The 26124-nt window shown below is 40.9% G+C and overlaps 1 protein-coding gene across 6 annotated transcripts in view; it reads left to right on the forward strand.

Moving 5' to 3' along the window:
• The window catches only part of grik2 (glutamate receptor, ionotropic, kainate 2), a 296366-nt gene that overhangs the window by 58900 nt on the left and 211342 nt on the right, over positions 1-26124 (forward strand). For 4 of the 6 annotated variants that reach the window (XM_038712325.1, XM_038712328.1, XM_038712329.1 and 1 more), the window contains exon 1: positions 7395-7825. The exons of the other annotated variants lie outside the window; for them this stretch is intronic. In XM_038712325.1, the coding sequence (XP_038568253.1) occupies positions 7645-7825 (181 nt within the window). In that variant the 5' untranslated portion in view covers positions 7395-7644. Of the gene's footprint in view, positions 1-7394; positions 7826-26124 lie in introns of those variants that run through there. 6 annotated transcript variants of the gene reach the window in all.

The following is a 26124-nucleotide window of genomic DNA, read 5'->3' on the forward strand; positions in this document are numbered from 1 at the left end:
CAGCTCGCAGAAATAAACAACTGCAAACAGAAAAACATGTGCAACACACTATGAAGAGACACACACACACACACACACACACACACATTGGATGTATTCCCCAGTTGTGTGGCAGCTGGCTCTGTATCTCAGCTAACCGCAGCCAGAGATACAAGTTCCCTCAAACAGGGAACAATTTCCTCCAAACGCATGGTAATGTGTGAAATAAATAAGCTACATTATGCATAAAAGGGAAAATGATTACATGCTTTTAAAAGCCTTTATGAATATTTATAAAGTGTTTCTGCCGCCGCTTATTTCCCTGCCTTTTTGAATGTTCACTCAGGAGCAGCTAATAGAAAAGCCCATGTTCCCTCTCACTGTTTCAACATGAAGCCGACTTGGACATTATCACGTTTAACGCTTTGGCTTTACATAAAAAATATTACCTTTGATTGCAGATAGAATTTTCTTTTCTTGTGGCCTTTTGGGGGGCGGCTTTTATGCCTTCTGTGTGCTTTTATATGTGAGCCTGACTGCGTCTGTTTGAGTGTCTTTTATGTTTTGAAGAAGCCTGCAGGCACCAGGCTGTGTAGGACAGCTTTTCTCTCCTCTTAGCTGTGATTGTCAGGGTTAGTTAAAGGCAGAGGGTCCAATGTTCCCGTGGCTTCAAGGACAGCATGATCTGGTGGCTGAGAGATGAAAAGAGAGAGGTAACTCATTCACCCATCTGAGGGGACTTTCCCTTCAAGGGTCTCATCACGATCTCTCCAAATGAAACCATTATCTCAACATTTCTGCCGCAGGCGTCTCTCACTGACTATTTTACTCTTCCTTTCTTGTGCACACACACCCGCACACACATTCACACCATATTCTCTCTGCTCCCCTGAACTGTTGCCTTTTTCCTCTCTTCAGAGTGGTGTTTTGGAGATGTGAAGGGAAGAGAGAAGATGGAAGGTGACAGCATCAGAGAGCTGGTGGACAGTGGGAATGGAGAAAGGGGTGGAAAGGGGTGGAGGAGGAACTGTAGGTGTGTGTGTATCTGGAGGTAACTCCTAATTCATCCAGGGAAAGCTGAGATTTGGTTTGCTTGTCATAACAGATGCTTCAGCCTGCCCAGAGGGAGAGCTGTTCTTCACCTGCCATGATTCGGTTTGAAATGTCTCTTAATGTATTAGTCGGCCATAATGGATCCCATGGCTCATACCTGCAGACATTCCTGTCTTATCTCTACACACACTGCAGCCACCCAGCAATCCCCAAAGGGGAGGGGGTGGAGGGTGAAAAAGAGGGGAGGAGAAGAAAAAAAGAATGGAGTAAAAAGAGAGGGCAGTGATCACGGTGGCAACGGTGAATAATGGCAGAGCTGCAGGACTGAAACAAATCAGCTGTAGATGATTATGGCATGTACAGTCACAGAGGAGCTGTTCACACAGGACACAGCCAATGCAAAGAGAATTTAATTATTAGGGTTGTAGTTAAGAAGCACCTGAACTCTATCCAACTCAATTTGGCTGATGATTAATTTCTTTTAATTATCTAAATTATTAAGAAATATAAATAACAAAAAAACACTTTCCTAACTCCCCTCCCCATGTGACCCAGACATACAGCAATCTCAATATAAATGAGGAACATAGTCAAAAAAATTATTGAAAGGAAAACTTACACAAAAGAAAATGAAAACAATACAAATTACAAATACAGTAATAGCAGTAGAAACGTTTTAAAGGGGCAATATGTAGTTTTAGCGGCCACAAGTAGTGTGGTTTTAAGACTGCTTTCATACAGAGATCCCACAATAAACACAAACACCAGCATGTAGCTTTCTTACACAGACACGTTCAGGCTCTGTTACTTCAGTGTTCCCGGCCCAGAGGCAGATCATCACCGGCTCTGTACCTTTCATTCAGCGCAGCGAGCCGCAATTTGGCACAATTCTCCCAGAAAAAGGGCAGAGTGCCAGCAGCTATAGACAGACAGGGACACAGCTATACTCAATATGTTGGAAACTCAGGTAAACTTCCACTGCAACGTTACAGTAATATTTTTATCAGCTGGAGGTTGAACCAATTGCTCGTTACATTATGTTAGTTAGACTGCATATTGAATATTGTAATGAGACCGTACCAGTCCAGCAACAGGTGCACTGGACGTTAAGTACATTATGTAAGTCACATGACGTTGGTAAACGTGAGGTTTAGGCAACAAACCCACTCGGTTAAGTTTAGGAAAAGATGGTGGTTTGGGTAAAAAAAAAAAACCAGTACATTACGTCACGTGACGTATATGCCAACTTTGACTTTCTTTCACAGGGGACTCGAACCTCTATTTCCTGAGTGAAAGTCCTGCATTTACTTGACACATCCATCCCCCCTGCCACCTCCTTACACGGACTTTGTTGCTCTTTATACTAAGTCACCTGACTCCTTCTACCACTAGACGTCGTGGACTAGCAAAAAATGTAAATATGGGTCGTAATAAGCTGCTGCATAATTAAGGACGGGCTGATAATTGCATGACCATAAACTCACAAGCCTGTTTAAACAGTGTGTAAGAGCCAAACTGGTTATAATTTCAAAGACTTCACAGATTTTTGGTTATAGTTCTGATTTTGATTGACAGCAAGGCCACTGATTGGCAAATCAGCCACACCATAGTAATTATGGGTGTGGTATAATTAATAAAGGGAAGTTGGAAACAGGAGTAGCTTTAGTTGAGACCAAACACAGTTTTTTAAGCCACCTTGTCTCATCTTATTTCAAATCAGTTAAGGATCCATCGGTATAATTTATTTCCCCTCATCACACCACACACATGCTACATTAGCCTACGACGTCTTGGTAGGATCATAGAAATTAATTTATTGCTATGGGTACGATATTTGAGTTTAATTATTATTTTCAAACAGAGAACGCAATGCTCGTCTGGTAGCTACTCCGACACGCCCTCAGAAACAGCGAGCTGCAGCACACAGCTCTCCTCTCCCTTCCAAACACTAGCTACCCTCCAGGCAGTCAGTGGACAGAAAGTTGTTCCTGTGATGTAGAGACAGAGCTCAGTTAAAACTTTATGGATACAGATTAATAACTCACCGCTCTGAAACTCTCGCTCCAGTCCGTGTTGCCAAGCCGGTCGGCAACACGTACGGCTGAACCCGAGCTGTTTACCGGCTTCTCGCTGACCCGCCCTTCTCTGCTTCTGATTGGCTAGTAGTCCTTAACTAGGAACTGAGCATGTGCAACTCCCAACAAAGATCATTTAGAGACAAGATGTATCACTCCATAGCTAAAACGAAGCCTTCAACACAGGCTGAAAAGAGGAGCTGCAGCAATGTGCAGTATGACAAAATTATGGTGTTTTTTTAAAAAATAAAACCAAGTAAACCTGTTCTGGTACAACTCCTAAATAAAAAGATGAACCCGAAAATTAGCATAATATCACCTCTGTATTAGGGTCGGACATCTTCAGTTATTGCCACCGGCATTTTGTTCCCTAAGGTTACAGCTGAATAAATATTACCTATTTAAAATGAATTTAATGGGCTATTGTAGAATTTCACCCTATCATTCATTAGGGAAATTCCAGTCTGGTAGATGATGAATGAGCTACGCTGTATGAAATGTATTATTGTTATCTTATTGATCCTTCCTCCACTCCTACGTTTGAACATAAATAGTAATAATAAATAATAATAATAATAATAATATCATGGTCCACGTTGGCACTCGGAGTTTCACATCTCAGACTCAGTCAATTCAGAGCTCAGAGGTTGTTAAACCTGCTTTCTGAAACAGGGCCGTGGTTCCTAAACCTAAACAAATTGCAACGTTTCTTAACTTTAAGAGCGTGCTGTTTCAAAATGTTTCGCAACATTAACGTATTATTTTGAAAGTCTAACAGGATGTTGCATATTTATTGTTGCTAACCATTGCCAAGTTACCCACAGAGCCCTAAACGTAAAAAAACGAGAATGTGTTGGAACACAACAGAGTCCTGTGTTTTACCATCTCCAAAGAACATTACACTTTACAAAAACACTGACAACCTAAACATGCTCAAAGTTGCAATTAGAAAAATCCAAAAGAGACAGGTTTGGTTAGGAACCAAAACAGAGTAGTATGATCTTGTTATTAGTACTGCAAAACGTCTGAGGGAGGAGGGTTAGGGTGTATTGTCTGGGCAACAAAACAATGTTGTTCTCTTTGTTTCCTATCCTATACCAACTAGTTATTCCTCTTTTCCTGGCTTTAATCATGTTGTTTTTGTCCATAAACCCACCTTTAGCCATAGCAGGAAGCAGAAAATGGTAACAAGAAGCTATTGGTTAATGTGATATGAGAGGGTTTGGAAGGCACTGACAGACCGAGATGATGGAGGCAACAGATCAGAACACGCTCGTGTCATTTCAGAGGGTGATGACAAATAATGTTTCTTGTGGTTTGGAGGACGTCATTGGCAAACAAGTGATAAAGAAGGGAGTGACCGCTGGAAAAATTACAAATGCGTTTATACTTTAAGGATGGAGGGCACAGGAAGATACTTTTTACTGGAAATGTGTTTCTGAAAAACATTCTCACTGGAAAAATCACAGGTATGCAAACTGAAATGCGATAATAACACCATACACCTCTTGATTCATTGATTTTATGCTTTATCAGCTCACAGGCAACGTGGGTTGCTGTGAAAGGAAGGATTAACTTTCCCACCCTCTCGGTTCCGTGCGGTGGATCAAATGGAACAAGTTCATCACAGAGATGAGATTCTGCTGCAACTATAATCCATCCATCAGCCGTTGTCTTGTCGCCCAGATTCCCAGGGAACCTGTTGGGATCTAGTAGACGAAGCAATCAGCCTGTCCTCTGCCTTTGATAGAGAATCTGAGGATTCCATGAAGCCAGCCTGGCTGTGACCTTGAGGCTGCAGCATGATTTCATTACAGGGGCCGTTGAGCGTCTGAGAAGCACAGAGAGCCGCTTGCTATATGGGAAGTGCGCTAATAAAATATGATTTCATTCTGTTGGCACTTAGTGTAGACATGTACAGCAGGGGGAAAGATAGAAACACAATGTGCAAATGGCTGACACAGGGTTTGGAAACAATGTCTAATAACTGACTGCGCAGTCTTGTCTATTCCTTCTTGAGAACGACACTGACTTACACCTTTCTTGTTCATTGCAATTTGCTCAAACAAGGAAACATGGAAACAAGGAAACATTCATGTGTCTGTTGAAGTATTTGGTATCTGGTGTCAAAGGTGTCACCAGTGGAGAAGAGCGGTGAGCTGGAAAATAACGAGTTGCAGGAAGAGGAGTGTCTCTCTGTTCTCAGGCTGCAGCAGTGATGGTTGATTTTAAAACGCATGTTGTAGCTGAAGGCTTGACCATCATGAGAGAGAAGAATGCTCCCCCCCCCCCCCCACACGTCTTACACCTTGATGCCATAAAAGCAATTTCACAAGTTATTAGACAGAATATAGTATTCTGCTGCCTATTTTCTACATTTTAACAGTGGCTGACAAAGTTTAAAATGACAAGATGTTACTTTTTGCTCACTATACCTAAAACATTTTGCTGGTTTTCATCATGTAAGGACCCGTGTCCACCAAAGCCTTTTTTTTGCCAGCTGAAAACTTCTGCTGCTCTTGCGCTAGTGGGCGTTTTTGAGGCGCAGCGTATTTTCTGACTGCTTTGGTTGCTACGATATATTTGTTGCAAGTAGTTCTAACTAACTTTACTGGATGAAAAGCATTCGCTCATTTCAACATTTGCGGCATAATCCTTCAACCATGTGTGAAAAAGTCCGTTACGTGTACAACACAGACATTCAAGGATTGTGTTGTCGATGACTGTAGGAAGAAAAGAACAGTGGCGTGCAAAGAATCAAAAATTCGTGACACGACCACCACAACATCCAACTTCATCCGTCACTAATGAACCCATAAAGAAAGGTAACGTTACGTGACTGCGGCTTTTTAGCTAGCTTAACTTATAGGGCCCGTGTCCACCAAAGCATTTTTTGCCAGCCCAAAACGCCAGCTGCTCTTCTGAAAACACCCAGCAGGGAGCGCTAGTGTGTGTTTTTGAGGCGCAGCGTTTTTCCCGACTGCTTTGGTTGCTATGATATATTTGTTGCAAGTATTTCTAACAAACTTTACTGGATGAAAAAATGTCAACACAGAGCAGAGTACTTGCTCTGTATGAAGAGAAGGCTGAAGCAGGTAGAGAGCGAGCGGACTACCACCGTTTAGTCCAAGAGCTGGGGTTGGACGAAGCCCGATTCCAGGATAGTAACTGTTGCTACGGTGTGGTGTTTGTCCCGCCCCTCCTCTACTGTGATTGGACAGCTGAATAAAAAGTGACAGTGACGAGCGCAGCGTTTTTCCCAAAGTTCAACAGAAAAACGCTCAGCGCCTCATCACGCTGCTGCCATTTTTACCAGTTTGTAAATTAATTGAAAAAAAGACGCTGGCGTCAGAAAAAAGGCTTTGGTGGACACGGGGCCCTAAGCAGTTACCATTAATGATGACTAGGTTTTGGATGATAATTTATTTATTTATTAAAATAAAAAGCCATAAATTCTATTATGCACTATACAGACTAGTTGAATAATATAAAATAAAAATATAAGTTACGGAATCACAGACTGATGGTTTCTTATTTTACAGTTAATGTTAGGTCTACCAGTTGTCTAATGTCCGTAGATCAAAACCAGTTCAATTAACATTCCATAAAAATCCTGTTTAGGCAATTACTTGTTCTTTAAATAGGGAGGTTTACAGCTTTTATTTGTAGGAGTGCAGTGACGGGGAGGAAAAAAACATTTACTGGGAACAAGCCTACTCAAGATTACAGACATCATGGAGCTTTAATATATATATATTTCAATTCAAATTCTGTATAGAGTTTTGTAATTATTTATTAACATACTCTTACACAAGGCTGGTGTTATTCTTGTTACAAACAACTACGATTATCCCCGGCACAGTGCATATGCATAAAATGCTATATACAGTATACAGGTGCTGGTCATATAATTAGAATATGTAATATAGCTCATACTTTTCAGATGGCCAACATTTCTAAAAATCCTTTTTTTATATTGGTCTTAAGTAATATTCTAATTTTCTGAGATACTGAATTTTGGGGTTTTCATTAGTTGTCAGCTATAATCCTCAAAATTAAAAGGAATGAACACTTGAAATTTAAAAGGTGAACAGCAGCACACAGGTGTTGTGCTGTTGTCATATTAAGCTCTGTCACTTTAAGAGGATAACCTCTGACCCTGAGCTGTGACAGATTGTGATGTTTATTTTAGGAGAGGCCTCCGATTCGTCCATGTAGTTGGCAATCACGTTTCTAAAAGTGTGATTGGTTAAGAGGCGGGACTAACAGGCAGCAGAGCGGAAAACAGCGGTGTTGTGCTGAATGTGTGTGTTTTCTGCGGAGGCAGCGACAAGCGGCAGAAGAAAGAAAAGTCTAATTTAGTTAATGTACAGAGACAGTTAGTAGCCTGGCTAGTTTATAATGAGTTTGTCACACTGCCACACAGTTTTGTGTGTTGTACTGAGTGTGAGAGCTGATAGTCTGCAGATAGCAACAGGTTAGCACCATCGCTAACAGCAAGCTAACGTCGCGCCGCGTGTGACCGGCTGTTAACGTGATGCTTCGAGGGAGACTGTCCGGTGCCGGTTTTCATCTTCACCTTTCTGCGAGGATTGCAAAACGTGACAACAGCGGGACTCACCTGGAAGATGCTGTGAAACTGGGCTCAACTTTACTTGGAAGGGTAAACATCGCAACAAACACTGCGGGGCCGCGACGAGCTGTGCCGCCTTTCTGTGGTGAGTGAAGGCATTTTTTATCATCCTGACTCTGCTGCTGGTCCTTGCATGGGACAAATTGTTGTGCTGGATCGGTTGAGACCAGGCTAACGTTACAGATTACAGTTGTTTCACTTTCATACTGCCTTATTGTTCTGGATGCTGCTGGCTGCGCTGTGTGAAAGGTACAGAGCTGGGAATGGGAAATATACTGGCAGATATTCTTTCCATTATTATTCTGTATTATTAGGGATGGGGATCGTTAATTTTTATTGATATTGATACCCTTATTGAGACTGCTTAACGATCCGTTTCTTTATCGATACTTTACTATTATTTAGTGATGGTTATTTGCTAAGACCAGACCCAACGGGCATGAGGTAGGCCTGCACGGTGTGAGGGAAATATTCAATGTGCCATAACCTTTATATATTGAGATGACATATCACTTGCGATAAATAAACATATGTGCACATATTAACTGCCTTAATTTAATATTTTAAATACAGCTAAATGTTGTTTCTAGAGCAGCAACATTAATGTTTACAGCAGCAAAGTAACTCAGTAACTTTATCTGACATCACAAGTAGTGAGTGACCTTTAGAAAGAACAACATCAGTCTGTATCAGTCCCTCCTCCTCTCTCCTGGCTGCAGGTGACTTACCAGGTAGGAGGAGGAGCGGCTGGTTTGTCTCAGCCAGCAGCTGAGTTTTTAAGGCTACAGACCAGACTTTTATTCAAGACACAAAAGGTCCATAGAGACAACACACTACATATATATAAAAATGTAAAAACAATACAAAACAATTAAGAATGATGCGGATGAATCATCATTTATAGAACATATACAGGCTATAAAACATATAAAACATACAGGATGAGATACTGAGGACAGATACTTAAATTAAGCAAGCAGCCTGATGATTTTCTTATCCATTGCGTTTCAAATTAAATCAGATTTGAGGGCTCGAGACATAACGTTACATCATAGGAAGTCTCGATAGCAGTATCGATAAGCTCAAACCTTTTTTTTTTTTGAGAAATTTTGGAACCGGTCCTTTTGGAACCGGGTCTGTATCCCCATCCCTATGTATTATTATTATTATTATTATTATTATTATGTATTATTGCAGGATCTCTGGATGCCTAATGCCGCATTCAGACCAACCGCGGATTTTCTCCTCGCCACGCTTTCCTAGCGTGAGAACATTCGCAGCAAGTGTTCACATACACAACGCGAGAAGGAGATTTTAACGCGATAACGTGAATAAACACAACTCGCCATTACTACAGCTGTATGAACCCAAAGTAAACATTTTGCTGTGATTTAATTGCAATAAACGGATCAAACTGATGCCGAAATAACTACAACATGAAGCAGATTTGTTAAACATATGAATTCATGCTTTGTCAGGTCTGTCAGCAGGACAGCAGGACAACATCTTCTAAAATGTTTGTTTTCTGAAGGGAGTTTGGATCGATCGGGGCTATGCTACGCTGACTTGTTCACATTAAAGTACAACAACAGCTGGAATAAAGTCACAGACACATGTTTTCTGAACTCACCAGGTAGTTTAACCTCCTCGCTTTCTTTTCTCCACGTAATGTCCAGTTTTGTCTGGTTTTTATATAAAGGTTTGAGGTCGTCCGGTGAAAATTCCTGTATTTTTTCATATCGCAATATAAATCGCAGAAAAAACAAAAATATTGCAATGTCAGTCTTTTCCAATATCGTGCAGCCCTAAAACCTGGTTCATTCACTGTATTTTATGGTTAATTAAACTGGCAGTGGCAGCAATTCAGTTCAGAATTGAGCTGTGTTGGTAGTATTATGGAAATGTTACTAAATCTGACCTAGGAAGATTGTCATTATGCTCTTGTCGTAAAAGTTATTCAAACATGAGACAGATATGTAAAATTGTTAGCACATTTGCATAATAAAGCGTGTAACTGAAAGAGTCAGCTAAACATCTCAGTTTCAGTTGTGCACGTACACACATCCCACTCTTGCTCACACACACACAAACACATTCCCATTGAATATACTTGCAGTGTGATCCTGAGAGCAGCTCTAGATAAATGATAGAGCAGTGAGATTTGTTTAAAAAGCCAGCCTTCCTGTTCTGTGTTATCAGCGGCTCTCTGTCTGAGGGAGCCTCTCTTAACATTACGATTCAGAGCACACTTGTGCTTTTTTCTCCCTCAGAAAATATAATTTTGATTTGCTCACCTTCTTTGTTTTCTCATTATCTGTAAAACATGTTGTGTACCTCCTCACCCATTTCTAATCCTATACAATTTCATAGAGGAAGTAGAAAATGAAATGTCAGACTGCGTATCTTCACATGAAAGTGGCCAGGTTCACTTTTCCACCTTTCCACTTTTCAAAATATTTCTAATAATAAATAGGTCTTGGCCGCAATTCACTGGAAAATGAATCCAGAACATGATGATAAATGTGCCTAGAATAATTCCTTGATTGATAAAAAGCGAGGACTTCCTTTTATAGTGGCGTATAGAGGGCTTCTCCCATTTTACCCCTGCATGTACAATATTCTCCTCCAGGCAAGCCATTGGGTTATCGGAGAGTTTCAGAGATTCACAGCATGCAGGTGAAAGAGTTCACTTTTCCATTTCTCTCCTTTCTAATAATCTGTAAAATATGTGGTGAAACAGAATATTACTTGGTTTATTTATGGGCTACATCAAAGACAAACCTTCATTTCGTGTGATGGACAGTGACGTTTCTCTGAAGTTGAATTTATGATGCAGCATAAAGCTGCTCTGATCAATATTTTCATACTAACAATTGATCAAATGACTGCGCGAAAGGGGTCACTCATAGAAGCAAACCCGCAAAGATTTATCTCTTCATCAAAATCTTTTGGTTTTACAGCTCATGTCATTACTGTTTTACCGCTGTCATCAGCCTGCTGTGGTAGAAATATTCTCCTTTAGGTTCTTTAATAAAAGTCAAAATGACGTCTCTGTGAATTCAAGGTTTTTATTTGTGTACACAAAGAGAGAAAGTCTCGCAGCAAAATGTGCAGTCTGTGTGCTGTAGTCTGTCTCTAACACATGTCTGTCTGTCTTTTATACTGAGTAACCTTGCATCAGATTGATTCTTGTCCTCTCTCCATCCTCACTGTACTGTATACACTAGGTCAAGGTTGAAGTCTTGAGATAATAATCTCTGACAAACACTTTTCCCCCATTCAGTAAAATTCTACTTTTTAAAGTAGGGCCGGGAGATGTGGCCAAAAATGTAAATGTAAAATCCTCCGTACTTGTATAGCGCCTTTCTAGTCTACATCTGCATTCACCAGTCACACACATTCCTTCACTGGCGGAACAGCCGCCAGGGGCAATTCGGCGTTTAGTATTTTGCCCAAGGACACTTCGATACGCAACCAGGGGGAGTCGGGGATTGAACGGCTGACCTTCCGCTCTACCTCCTGAGCCACAGCCGCCTCACGATAAAAACATTTCATACCATTCGATACCCGTAATTATGACGATGAATGCCAAATCATTATTTCTTTACATTTTTAAGGCAGATATGCACCAACCAAGGACTAAACTCTCCACTATGGGAGACAGGGCCTTCCAGGCAGTCGCCCCACGGCTCTGGAATGCCCTCCCAGGGACCCTAAGGGCCCCACATACTGTGGAGGTTTTTAAGAAGGGCCTAAAGACAGAACTATTTCAAAAGGCCTTTCAACACTCATCTTTTTATTTTATTTTTGTGGTGTTTTATTGCTATTTGTTGATTTTGTTATATTGGGAACTATTTTTAACCCCCTGCTACTGTAGCACTTTGAGATTTCATTGAAATGTAAAGTGCATTATATATAAAATTTATTATTATTATTATTATTAGATATTTGCTCCTGAGTGAAAGATGAAGAAACCGAAGGTTAGTTAAGGTTAGTAAACTTTTCTTTATGGTCTGAACGTGACAAACACATGATACCAAACAGTGGATCACTTCACAAATCTGAGGTAGGACATTAAAACAAATATGATTAATAAATCTTTTTTCAGTGCCTTTCCCTCAGCTTAATAGAAATATTAAGTGCTAATTTGTTTGTGATTCAAATGAATTGAATCAAACATTTATTGATGATATATTGAACATTTGTTATATTGTTATTATATTGTGATAATTATCATTACTGTTTTATTGCCCGGCCCTACTTTAAAGCAATAAGCTGTTAGTACTTTTGATTAACAGTTACAATATTAATCTTTAACTTACAAGTTATTCCCCTACAGTGGTTCCCAGCAGCAGCAGCAGCAGTTAGAGACTCGCTGGTGAACATAGTGGAGCATTTAGCAGCCAAATACTCCAATATTTTCCTTAGGAGTTGGATGAAGACCAGGTGGACAGAAACACAACTCCAAATTGTAGGATGTGTAAATAGGCAACTGTCTGATGACATATGAACTATATACGTTAAACTCTCTGTGTTGCTTTGACAGCTTAGTCCACTGCTCCCATGTGGTTTTTATCTTTAATTAATCCTGCTGTACCTTTATGTCCCGCCTGGTGCCAATATGTTGTTTTGCTTGTACTTTTAATTAAGAATAAGACATTGGGTATTTAGTGTGATTGAGGTTTCCCAAAGCTAAATAAAGAATTAATTATTTGTACGTGGTAGACATCTAACTCTTAGTGTCTTCCTGCTCTGCGGTCATAGTCTTACTGTGCTTCTATTTCTGGAAATGTTTTCACAGACTCTGAGAGATGAGTTTAACACGTTAGGCTGTGTTTGCGTACATGTTCGATCATTGGCTGATGTTTCCACCTTTGATAAATCAATGAGTGTGTTGTGACTCCCATCTCACCACAGCTAGGCTAATCCCTTAAACGGACTGGGATTACTTCATAATGTGGGGGTCAGGGGGCATCATGCGATTGCACCGGGAGAAAATCACCCCAGGAGAATTGCACCCCTGACCCCTCATCTCCCTCATTTTCTCCCTTTACTTGAGATAATATCACACACTCGCCTGAGCAAAGAAAATCAATATTCCTTTGCTAAGTTCAAAACCAAAGCTGCTCATTAAAAAGAGAGGGAGCAAACGCGCTGTTTGGAGTATTGGTTCAACCCCAGCGAGTTAAGCTGCAGGGATTGTTATCATTGTTAAGCAAATAGATCCATCGAGAGAGAGATAGAAAGGAGAGAAATAATAAGATTAACTCCCTGTGCTATTAGCAAACTGTATCTTCTTGCAGACTGATGGGGGAGCCGCCCCCTCGGAGTGACTGAATGTCTGCCTCAGCACACGGGGAATTAGCTAACTGTTTAGGTTGAATTGTAAAGCAGAACAAAGCTGTGCTCTCTGACTGTCCTCTAAACACTTGACTCACAGTGAGACCGCATGCTATTACCTCCAGAAGCTCCAATGTTTGAGGAATGCAACATGATATACTGTCGCTGTCGGCGTTCTGGGGTCAAATTAATAATAAAGCCATTGGGCTATTTTTAAGAACTTAACTACAACATTCTGGGCAGAGTTGGTGCAACATTAGCGCTGATCCAAGACATGAGTCGCCTACACCTGATCCATTATTTTTCCTGATCCAAGACTCCTCATTGTGAATTATCACTAACTCAACATCATTATCTTAATACAAGCAACAGAATCAGAAACAGGGCTCCGGCAGGGTGAGCGATATCAGCTCGAATCAGATTCAAGGTAAGGTTCTGGTATATTTGGAATTTGTTGAAGAGAGAGAGAATTAGGATTTTCGTAAGTGTTCACAGTTTTTAGCTTTGGCAGATGGTGAATGGAGTGAAATAAGATCACTTGGAGCATTTTTAGCCATGTGTATGTTGTACGATATCATTCGGATGGGATGAATCGTGCGTCATATGTTGATAGTTATTCAGACATCACAATACATTTAACACTGATGTACTGACGTAACATATTTATGAGCTTTAACAATATACCCGTGTCCATTTCCTGAGTCGTGCGTCTATATTTATCATATAGATATCTCTGAGTTGTACCTTGTACGGGTGCTGATATGGGTCACAGATTTGTGGCAGCACAGTGGATGAGTTTCTCTGTATTGCGTCTGAGACGGTACAGTAGATCTTTACAGTGGATTGAAATGGGCCGTGCTTTCTGCCTTCCAAGAATATGGTCCCTCCCATTGTGGTTTGCTCATTGACATTTCCAGATGTGAGCAGTTCACAGAGGCTGTGAGTGAGGAGAGAGGCTGACATTTTGTGTCTCTCCGAGTGCTTGACAATGGCTGAGAAGCACTGACATTTATGAAAGTGTCGAGCTGAGCGCTCCTAAGATATTCTATTATGAGAGAGAGGAAAATTACACATTACGCACTTATATCTGTTGCAGTAATCTGTGCTCATAGGATGTCAGATAAAAATGAAACAGAGAAAAATGGTAAGAAAAGAGGAAAAACAAAGTACAGGAAGAAAGTAACGTAAATAAGAGCTGAATAAAAGACAGATAGAATAAATACCACAGCCTAGTTGCAATTCTCTAGTGGCTCACAGTGTGAAAGCATCTTTAGTCTTTTTCTTCTAAACCTCCCTCAACTGCTGCAGACAGGTCCCTGAAGTATAGAAAGCATCCTGCTGTTGATCTTGTATGAAAAAGGTACAAACTGTTCTGCACAAACAGACTGCTGAATAATAATGACACCGCTGTGGGAAACAAATTCACAAGAGGCAGAACACCGACTGAACAAGGTTAGCTTTGGAGTAGAAATCACAGTATTCAATTCCACGATAAAGACATTTTAAAACATTCAGTTAACTAATTGAAAAAGCTTAAAAGCATTTTAACTCCTAACTCCAAGTTAAACAAAATCTAGAATCTATAAATATGCAAATGAAGGGACGTCTCAGACCCAGTGTCTCACCCACCTCCAGTGCTGGTCCAGTCACACCAGTTAAATCAATTAAAAGAGGAAGCCAAGCTGGTTCTCCTGTGTAATGTGTCATAATGAAAGACAACTGAGTCTAGAACACCAAGCAGGGCCCGATTACCCTTCTTCAGGTAAAACAAAGGGTTGTGGGCCTCTATCAAACCCTCTATTTTGCAGTGTCTACAGTTTTTCTATGCCTAAATAATAATCGTCCCAGGCTTGCTGTATGTCTTTGGTAATTTGATTAAAAATGAAGAAACCACAGAGCACCACACAGTCAACCAAGAGCACCTTACGAGCGGTTATAATCACTTTAGCGAGGGTGTTTCAGTTGTTAGACCTTGGGTAAAACTTTACGTAATGATTTATGATAATGATTTAAGCAAAGATCTTCATCAGGTATGATTCATTGGGTACATTTCCACCAAGGACATCTGTGTGCAGGATTATTTGTTTTCTTCACATTTAAGAATTCCTTCTACTAGGCTTTCTGCTGTGCACACCTTTGCGGTGATTAAATGAAACAGTAGGAACATGCAGCATGTAGGTATAATAAAAACTATAATAGTGAAGTCCTTCAAATAAAAAATTGTGTGATTTGACAGGAAACGCATTCAAAAATTATAAAATTTAATCATTAATAATTAATTTAATCATGTAGACACTTTTAGGGGAAGGGATTTTGTCATTCATTTATATTTAATTATATTATATTGTTTAATTATTATATTTAATTAGTCAACATTGTAAGTGTAAGCTAGAAGGCTAATTTATTTGAGCCTATTCTGCTTGTAGCAACAAAGCCGACTGTATATCGCTTCAATAATTCAACTAGTAAGAGCATCTTTATTACAGGCACTATTTATTTATTCTGTCAAAAGAGGACGTTAACGCCGTCCATACAGCCAACCACATCAATTTGCAGAAAAAAATAGTTGTTGATTTAGAGTGTAACTTAGCCTCTCTTCCAGACACACATTCTCATTCATAATTTTCCTTTGCAGAGAAATATATACTATGGCATTTTACTGCTATCAGCTGAATCTAATATGAAAAACTGATAAACTTATGTGGGAACTGCAGTTTGAGCTTCTGTATATAACGAACATTAGCGGCGGAGATTAATAAATAATTAAATAATAGCTTGAGTCTAGACAGACGGAGAGACTTTGTTGCTCATTACGTGGTCCAGCACTTTCTCACACACACACAGCAGCACACTACTTGCCACAGATGTCTGCGATACTGCAGCAAAGTTTAAGTTTCAAAAGCCTGAAATAAACCAACTAAGACTACTACTCAAGCAGAGACTGGTATGGTATCATATTATGATTATTAATCATGTCGTAATGACATTCATGCAGTGCGCAGCAGAGAGCATTTGGAAAACTTGTTTATTTTAGCCCGTTTATGTCATTAATGTAAATAATAATTTTAATGAAAATACATTTGTGATTAAAAATAATGGTTGTTGGTAAATTAATGAGTGACCACCACAGATATTCCATAAGAGTTCAGACCCTCCTTAGGGAACTAGGACCCTGCTGGTCTACTATATATATATATATATATATATATATATATATATTTTTTAAAAATGAAGGGAGACACAAAAGTTAGTAGCCTACTGCAATAATATTTGGTTTAGTTGGCAGCAGTGACTGATTTGCATTAAAGCCAAACATAAAGGAAAAGTCTGAATGCATGGGTCTCGGCATGTTCCATCAAAATATCTACCACTACCAATATTTGTAAATCTAAATCATGCAAATTAGGATATGCCAACAGTGGCTGGGGTGAGCCCCCGAAGATCTATGGGACGAGTAGTTTCTTTCTGTGGATAACACAAACTGTTCATATAACCGTGCGTGTTAGATCTCTCCCTGCTTCAGAACAGCTGATTCAACTCGTTATGAATCCGAAAGCTGCTTTAATCTGCTGTGTTGAATCAGGGAGAGATTACATCGTGCAGAACAGGGGGTAACTTTCTCCAGGAGAGGGTTGGGAAACACTGTCGTAGCAACGTTACATAAACTTAATAAGTCTTTGCACGCTGTTTAAGTGTGAAAACCGCTACACTGAACAGCCTAAACGATATCCTTATTTTATCTTTTTTTGGACAAATAACTAACCTGAGCGTCATAGTCAACATATGAAGACAAATGCAGACCTATGCCCTTGCTAAATGCTTTACAAAAAAAACGTTTAGTTAAAGCCGAACGCACAGTAGCTTACGTTATCCAAAGAAAAGAGTAGTCCTATTATACTACTGTAGGAGCTAACGCTAGCCACTGTTGGTGTAGCCTAACATTACCTACGTAGAACGACAAATAGCCTAACTCCATTCTGTAATCTGTGTGATTTAGATGTACAATATTGATAGCGGTAGCTATTTTGACAGCAAACACATACCAAGATCAGTGTATTCAGACTTTTGTCAATGTTCGGGATAATGCTAACCAGTTGCCGACCGTTGTCACGATGTGTAGAGTAGTGCACTGTGGTTCAGTGGATAGCGCTGTGGCCTCACAGCAAGAAGGTTGTGGGTTCAAACCCCAGTTGCCCCGTCCTTTCTGTGGAGTTTGCATGATCTCCCCGTGTCTGCGTGGACCATATGAATACAGGACAGTGCTTCCTCTAGGAATTTTTAGCTGTGCAGTCACTGGTCAGATTAGCTTACTCTGCCCGTACTTGGAGCTCGGAGCACCGGGGAAGTGTTGGTGTTTACCGTAGACTGTATAAAGGTGTTGGGGCGAGGGGCCATGGAGGGGTGATGGAGCGCCTGAATGGGAACCGGAGCAGGCCGAGTGACCAACGAAACCTCGCTCAGCAGCCCTCCCAGTGAACACGGCATCAACAGGACCGAACACCAACAGGGAATGGATTGCTTTACTTTTTGCTTAAAAGCTAACTTTAGCCTATCTGCCTGTATCTGTGGCTGATTAGCTCGTTGGGTGCCCCCGGGTGCCAAGAGCCAAACCCGGCAAGAAAACCACCTCGGGACTGTATTCCCAGTGGTCAAACTGGTTTCTGTCAGTCTTGCAGGCTGTGTATGCTGTGCTCGGTTCCGGTACGGCTGCCGTGTTCACTCACTAACAGCTGAAACCAGTCCGCACAGAGTCTGCATGACGGGGTGGGGGCGTAAACGCACATTCAGGGCTACTGGCGCATGTAAACGCCAATCAATGTCAGCGACACGTCCCTCCCTAGCTTTGTGTTTTACAGAAACACATAGAACACATATAGACTGTGTATAAAAACCATATACGGAGGCAAATATCACTGCGCTTTCATGGAAACTTTCTAAGTAATCCCTGATTTTACAAAATGTACCTGTAATCTGATTACGTCTACTTTTTTTTGTATCCTGATTGCATAACGCTGTTACATGTAATCTGTTACTCCCCAAACCTGTCAGCAGTATGATCTCTGCTGTACAGTAAACGTTAAACATCCAAAAGAAGTTTTCATAAGAAATGGTTTTCTTTTGATTGGAGGAGGTCTTGAAAGCAGTGCTCTACTATACCGAAGCAGTTGGGGGATCAATCATACATGCTGTCTCTGCACCATTTCAGAAATTCTCCTCCCCCAAGGTCTGTGTTGCAAAAAGTTTGAAGGAGGATGTTTGAAGGAAGAGGAATACATCATAAATGATGAACAATTCAGTCAAAAAAACTTACAAACAAACAAATTAATCTTCGTCACTTGCCACCAGATCTGCACATTTATATAACAGAATTCAAAGACTTTTCCTGATACCTCAACAACACTACTAAATACATAAAAAAGTGGTTTGGTGTTTAGTTACTCTTTAAAGTATTCAATATGCTTTAAATAACCTAGGTTGTCCCACCATGTCTAAAGTTAAAAGTGTATAGAGTGGTTCTGGTTGGGACACCTTGAAGACGGAATTCTGTGCATTTTGCTTGCCTTTGCAGTCTTGATCCAATAAATCAGCAAACACATTTGGACAGTTTCATCTTGACGCCGTTTATGTTGTTGCACTCTGTTGTATAAGCCAAAAATGAGTATTATAAGAAGGTGTAGTGTGAAGAATTAAAATATAGCTTGAGAGATTATTTCAAACCTCCATAAAGTGGGTTTGACTGACTAATTGTCTGTTTCTGAAAGTTACAAAAGCTGCTGGACGCCGCCCTCCTTGGTTCCACTGTCAGAAGGGGGGAATAGATGATCCCTCAAGCACTTCAGTGCGACACAGGTGGTTGGCTGGAGGAGGACATAAAGTTATTGATCCAGTCTTCCTGTCCATATTTTCCATTTGTCCAGAGATTCAGAGCTTCTAGTCTTTTTTTCCCCCTCATTGTTCCCCACATTATTCTGTTTGCATCCATATATCCCCCAATGCCTTTGCATGTTTTTTTCCCCTTTATTGCCTCCATCTGGCCTCTTCCGGCCCACCAACACCCAACCCCCATCCCCCAACAACCCTGTCTACTGCAGCAGAGCCTCAGCTGTGATAAAGATGGAACATGCTCTCAGAGCTCGTCATGCTACGCTTCCCGTTCTGCAGCACTGATATTCTGACACTGATCGCCATCAAACTGTCAACAACAGACAGGGACTCAGGGCTAAGGGTGGGAGGAGATGCCGGGGGAAGCTAACATATTTTTCCTCATAAATAATTTTCACTCAACAGAAACGATGAGCTGAAGCAGGATTTACTATTAATTTCTGTCGTTTTTTTGAGGGAGAGAAAATTGAGATGGATGATGCTTGGTGTTGCCCGGGCCTCCCTTACAGACGTGGGGAAAGGCCATAGCCTTGCAGGGCCCTGAGTGAGGCCCAGTGAGGGCCTTTATTCACTTCATGGATTACGCTGACATGTTGTTTATGAACTCACTCAAAAGGTTCAGAGGAGTAAAGAAGTCGTGTTTGTCCAGTAAACCAGTTATAAGTAACGAATAATAAGGTCCTCATCTGCCCTTTTGTCTCTTTGAATTCAGAAGGAGATTTACTGTGACATCCTAAGTATTGATCTAGGTACCAGTAGCGGCACAGTTTGGAGAACTGTAGCAATCATGTGGAAACGCATTTCTTATCTTTCATAGGCAGATTTGCTAAGTGAGGGAAGTCCACCATTGCTCTCGTGATAACATCAACTTGAACTCTATGATATTTATACCCATATTCTGTGTGAATCTGTCTGAGCTTCAGACTCTGTCAGGCCCTTAGTTCAGCATGGCCTGTACCCACTGAAGCAGGAGCAGGAATGCAATAAACAAAGCTTTTTTGGTAAACTAAACAGGATTAATGCTAACAATTGACTCATTTACTCAGCACATTTATCAAATGGGCTACACATGTAAGCCACAGGGAGTTGGTCTGTAATGTAATGAAGTTAAAGCTGTAGCTAGTTTTCAAAGATACCTGAGAAATGTCATGTGTTACTTTACACCTCTGTAAATAACGAAGCCAAATTACATGGAAATAGGAGTCACTGAAGCGGTAAGCTTTTTGAACATTTACATTTATTCATTTATCTGACGCTTTTATCCAAAGCGACTTACAATTGCTATACATGTCAGAGGTTGCACGCCTCTGCAGCCACTAGGAGTTAAAGGAGACATATTAAACTGCTTTTCCAGTCCTATATTGTAGTTCTGTGACTCCTGTACGGCAGCTTTGCATGATTCAAAGTTCAAAAAAATGAAATAAAAATTCTTCATGTAGGCCTTCATTTCAGCCTCTGTCTGAACAAGCTGTAGATGCTCCTGTCTCTTTAAGGCCCCCCCTCTTAAAGCCCACTGTCTTCTGATTGGCCAAGACCTGAAGCATGTTACAAGGCTGTTGTTGCTTGGCAACGAGCGTTGCTGTGCCGTTAGTGTGGAAGCACATGACCATATATGGCACAGCGGCTCCGTCTGGCTCCCTATTACGTAGAACGGAGCCGTTGGTAGAAAAAGCAGTTCAAAACAGAGCGAACACAACAGGAGGGAATCTGAGTGCTCAGTGATTTCTTAAAAATGCTCAAACCTCATTTTTTTTGAAACTTTGGCCATGTTTAACATGAAAATCCAAGATTATAACATTGTTGATAAGTCATAAAATGTGGAAAAGTGTAATAGGTCTCCTTTAACACATTGGTGTCTCACAGTGGATTTGAACCCGGGTCTCCCACACCAAAGGCATGTGTCTTCTCCACTGCACCATCACCACCCCCAATAATAACAAATTAGTCATTTAGCTGATGCTTTTATCCAAAGCGTCTTACAATTGCTATGCATGTCAGAGGTTGAACCCGGGTCTCCCACACCAAAGGCATGTTTGTTATCCACTACGTCATCACCACCCCATTGCTCATTTGTGTCCTTTGGTTCATTGCTGGATATTGATGTTCCTCATCTGTCTTACAACAGCCGCTTTTACTTTTATTTGAAGCTGTCATTAATTTTTGAGCAGCTTAGCAGTTTTCCTGCCTAACAACACCCCTTAGCGTTTAAAAAAAATGAGACGCTCAGCCCTGAGGCTTATTGCTTAAGCACTCTCTGATAAATCGTGGGGGGCGATGTTTTGATCGTAAATAATTTTCAGAGAGTACTCTGCCTGTTAGGATTGTTAAGCTTCAACAAATCATCTAAGTAAGTAAAGAAGGCGGCGATGGCTGCGAGCGCTGTGGTCGCTGTGTGTCCACTGTCATTTGATCAGATTGATGAAGTGCTGATGGATTTTCTCTCTTGACTGATCACTGCTCTCTGGATCTGTGTTGGGCAGCATCTTATCTTACACACACACACACACACACACACACACACACACACACACACACACACACACACACACACACACACACACACACACACACACACACACACACGAGTAACTGACTGACTGCTCATTTCTGATACTGTGTTAACAAACTTCCATCAGTTTCATTTCAACAAAGCACCAGTTCAATTATCAACCTATCTGGTCTCATTCCCAACTCATCAAATACTGCCGCTTGGTCAGTGGCCATCCAGCCATCCAGCAAGCCAACCAGCCAGCCATCAAGCCATCCAGCCAGCCAGCCAGCCAGCCAGCCATCCAGCAAGCCAGCCATCCATCCATCCAGCCATCCATCCAGCCAGCCATCCATCCAGCAAGCCATCCATCCAGCAAGCCAGCCATCCAGCCAGCCATCAAGCCAGCCAGCCAGCCAGCCATCCAGCAAGCCAGCCATCCATCCATCCAGCCATCAAGCCATTCAGCCAACCAGCCAGCCATCCATCCATCCAGCAAGCCAGCCAGCCATCAAGCCAGCGAGCCAGCCAGCCAGCCATCAAGCCAGCCATCAAGCCAGCCATCGTCAACCACTTATCCTGCGTACAGGGTCGCGGGGGGTCAGTGGCCCTCTGCTTCAAAATACGACGCTGTAGGCACCCCTCTAGTGTCCTTTCTGGACGTAAAGAGCGAGAAAGTCCACCTGTGGAGGAGGAGGACAAACAAACAAACACAGGACACTGCGGTTCGAGTCCTGTGTGAAACCAAAAGTAAGCAGGTCCATAACAAAATAAGTTACCTATGCAAGGTTAAGTTAAGGAAAAGATTGTGGTTTCGGTGAAATGTTAATAAAATAATATACTCAGTGTTAGAATGTAACTAGGCACATTTACTCAAGTACTGTCATTAAGTACAATTTTGAGTATTTCACTGTCTTTGTTGCTATACTTCTATTCTGTTACATTTCAGAGATAAATGCTGTACTTTGTACTCTACTACATTTATTTGACAGCAATAGTTAGTAGTTGTCTATGAAGATTCTCAGTCATCCAGGTCATAGTTATCCAACGAAGGTTAAAGTCAAGGGCAGCTGGACTTGGTTGAAGATACTGGATCCAGTATCTTCAACCAAGTCCAGCTGCCCTTGACTTTAACCTCTGTTGGATAGTTAGTAGTTACTTTTCAGATTAAGATTTTACAAACAAAACATGTAATTAATATATAACATATGATGCTGTTATAGATTTAACTGCCTAAAAGTATGTAAAGTATTTAAATTTGGTCCATCTCAGCCTGCTATAACAGTAAAGTAGTTTTTCCGTGTTAATCCAGCTTTAGTAAGGGCCCGTCATATAATGATATATAACACTGACAGGGCCCATTTTGACAAACCTTTACTTTTTGTACTTGAGTAGATTTTGCTGATAATATTTTTGTACTTGGTGCTGAAGTGATATTTTGAATGCTTGGAATTTAGTGTCTCTATAGTGTGGGATCACTATGTAGGTAAACGATATGAATACTCCTTCCACCACTGAATATAAGTCATGTCTCGAGCTTCAGTCACCGTTGCCCTTTTTAAGTATTCAGTGCTTTGAGTGCCTAAACTAAAAAAAATGTTAATTATGTTTTAGTTGCTATGAGCAGTCGTTGCAGAAAAACAAATTAAATACATTGACAGCGAACATATTGCAGATATTTTCACTATAAACATTTTGTGACTTGGCACGGTCATGAACAACATTTCCTCATTATGTTGATACAAAAAGTAATCTGAGCAGGAGATGGGGTTGCGCACACACACACACACATACACACACACACAAATCTCCATGTGTCCTGTAACCACTTGCGCATCCATTTTAGGCTTCGGGACTTGTTATGTTTTGACGCCCACCTCCTACAAATGTAATACATCACTTATTTTTTCTCTTCCACAAATATGATGTAGGTGTGGATTCAGCAATAAACACGCTGGTTGCTCACCAGGTCCCACCTGCCAGCCTGTGGACACAGTTTCTGGAGACTGTCATACAATTGTCACCTTTTTTTATATATATATATATTTTTTTTTTTAATCGTTGCGATTAATCTCATTGTTACGCGTAAAATTGAATAATGAATTCGAAAGTAGTGTATTGTGCAAATTTAATTTAAATGTATATACACAAAAGTACAATAACATGTGGTTTGCAAACACTTTTAACAATTAAGGTGCTTATTACCAGCAGTATTCTCTTTACACAGTAACAATAAAATATTTCTTGTAAATCTTAACTTAAACACTAATGTAATCAAATCAAACAGAGCTGTTTGCCACTGCCGGTGCGTGTGTACACTCTCACAGACAAAACTTGAAATGACGTTACAAGTCGCGGTGGATATTTTACAAGCACAGACCAGGTAACGTTAAAGCAACACTGAACGCAGGGGGCAGATGTTGGTTTCGGCTGTTTGAGTTGTTTGATAGGCTGCGTCATTAGCAAGCAAGCGGCTCACCTGCTGCCCTGATAACTGCTTGTTTGGCTGGCTGATTTGCAGGCTGCCCCTCCTGTGACCCAGGGTTTGACTGTATGTGTATTCAGAGCCAGTGAGCAACGGACTTTCAAACTAATAATCATAAAATAAAAACTGCGTCAGCGTGCGATAAATTATTGTCGCGATAACGCGTTAGCGTGCCCAGCCCTAATATATATGTATCTATGGGCTTTATAGCATCTTTTCCATTGTTTTTATGATTGCACACACATATGTGGTTGAAAAGAATCATTTTGGATTTTAAAATGAATCTCAATCCGAACCCCAGACTAACTCTCATTAAGATGAGAACAAGCATGTCCTCACGTTGGAGGATTTTCTTTGTCTTTCCTCATCTTCCTTATTCTGCTTCATTTCCATATCCTCATGTCCATGCAGGCAAGTGAGTAACTTTCTCATTAGATGCATGTGCATTCATTCAAACTTACCAACTTAGACAGTCACCTCTCTTACACTGATTCACCTTTCTGCAGCGATTCATCTCCACTTTCACAGGCCAGATTTGTTTCAATAGAACGTAGAGATTCCGGCGCTTCTGGCGTGTGAACGGACCCATTTCAAATGCTCAGCTTTCCAATTATAGTACATCCCGCTTAACTGATGCTTATTAATTCCTTCAACCTCATTATGGCATGCAAAGTAGGGCTCTCCCATGGGATGAATACTAATGAAAATAGAAGCTTTTTGACAGTGCTGCTGCTGTCAGAGGTCTTTCTGTTTAGATGTTTGCTTTAAGCTCCTGCGCACAGCCAAAATAAATGCTCCTGGAAAAGAGCATTTCTAAGGAGTCCACTAGTGAAATCACTGTAAGGGAGCATTGATCAAAATCAGCCAGTCCTGTGGTAATCGCTTGCGATAGCAGGGACCTGCAGTACTCGTGCAGTGGTGTGTATGGATTACATCCAGACTTGAAGAGGGTCCTACAGTAGAGTGCTTGTAGTTGGAGTAAATAAAGCTCCCTCTGACTGACACTGAGCCATCAGGGCCAGGCCATAGGGCTAACCCAAACAAAAAACTTCAATCTCTCACTGCTTCCCAAGGGCTTGATTGATTGATTCGCCAGCCTATCAGTGGACATTGATCTCAGAACCCGACCCTCCCACCCCCAGCTCCCCCAGGCCTCCTCTCTGGCCATTCATCTGCTGGCTGTCAGAGGGATTCACTGGAGGCCTGGATCTGTGGAGACCCGCACTTTTAAACACACTTTGGAGGCTTTCTGAAGGGAAAGCATTTTACTGTGCCTCATATTGTTTTTGAATCTTCCCTTGATCTGGCTGCTTTTTCTATAATGAGGCTCATGGGTCATCATATACACTCACCCGCCACTTTCTTAGTTACACCGAGGGATGAAACAATTACCGGTTTAACGGTAAACCATGGTAAAATTCCAGACTGTTATCATTACTGTACACATTTTAATTACCATGATAACCGGGGAATCTCACGGCAAACACTGTCCAGCGTCTCCCAGAAGCAGGCGTGCATGCGCAGAATGCAACGTGGGTTAGTTTGGGTCGATGACAACACGGCGGAAGACTTTTTCAGTCACTCTGTCACTCTGTCTCAGTCAGGTCATAGTTCAGTTTTTATGAGAGCGCTGAGGGAAACTTGATTGAAGAAAATAACCTTCTAGTAAACGCAGGGTGAGCTAACTTTTAGCTTTGATTTGTCTCTCTGACTTGCTAACAGCGTGTAACCTGAAGTTCTCAGTGTTGCTGCTCTTGTAAAAACTCTACACGTTGTTCTGTGCGTCGTGTGTCGGCAGAGTCTATTGGTCCACTGCACATGATAACATGTAACGCTGTTTAGTCAACCAACCAGCATATCTACAAACGCCACAGACTGCTCTGTATTTGTCTGTTTTTGGGCTCATTGCAGTTACTATCGCTGTCTTCTATAGAGTCTTATTTGTTTTCATGTAATTGTGCACGGGGTCATTCTGTTACCAATATAATATAATATATAAAATCTTGATAATGCACACCAGTGATTTTCATATGTTTACAAAAGGTATTTGCTGTTATTTTATATTTTATGCAAATAAAATGGCAATTGTATTTGTAGTTTTCAATATAAAACTTGTTGAAATGGTTTCATTTTGATGAAAATATTTTGATGACAAATTATTTCATGACTTTACAACGTAAATTAAAAA

This window comes from Micropterus salmoides, unplaced genomic scaffold (assembly GCF_014851395.1).
Source record: "Micropterus salmoides isolate LMB-PRFRI ecotype aquatic unplaced genomic scaffold, ASM1485139v1 Ms_hic_scaffold_11, whole genome shotgun sequence".
Classification (NCBI taxonomy): domain Eukaryota; kingdom Metazoa; phylum Chordata; class Actinopteri; order Centrarchiformes; family Centrarchidae; genus Micropterus; species Micropterus salmoides.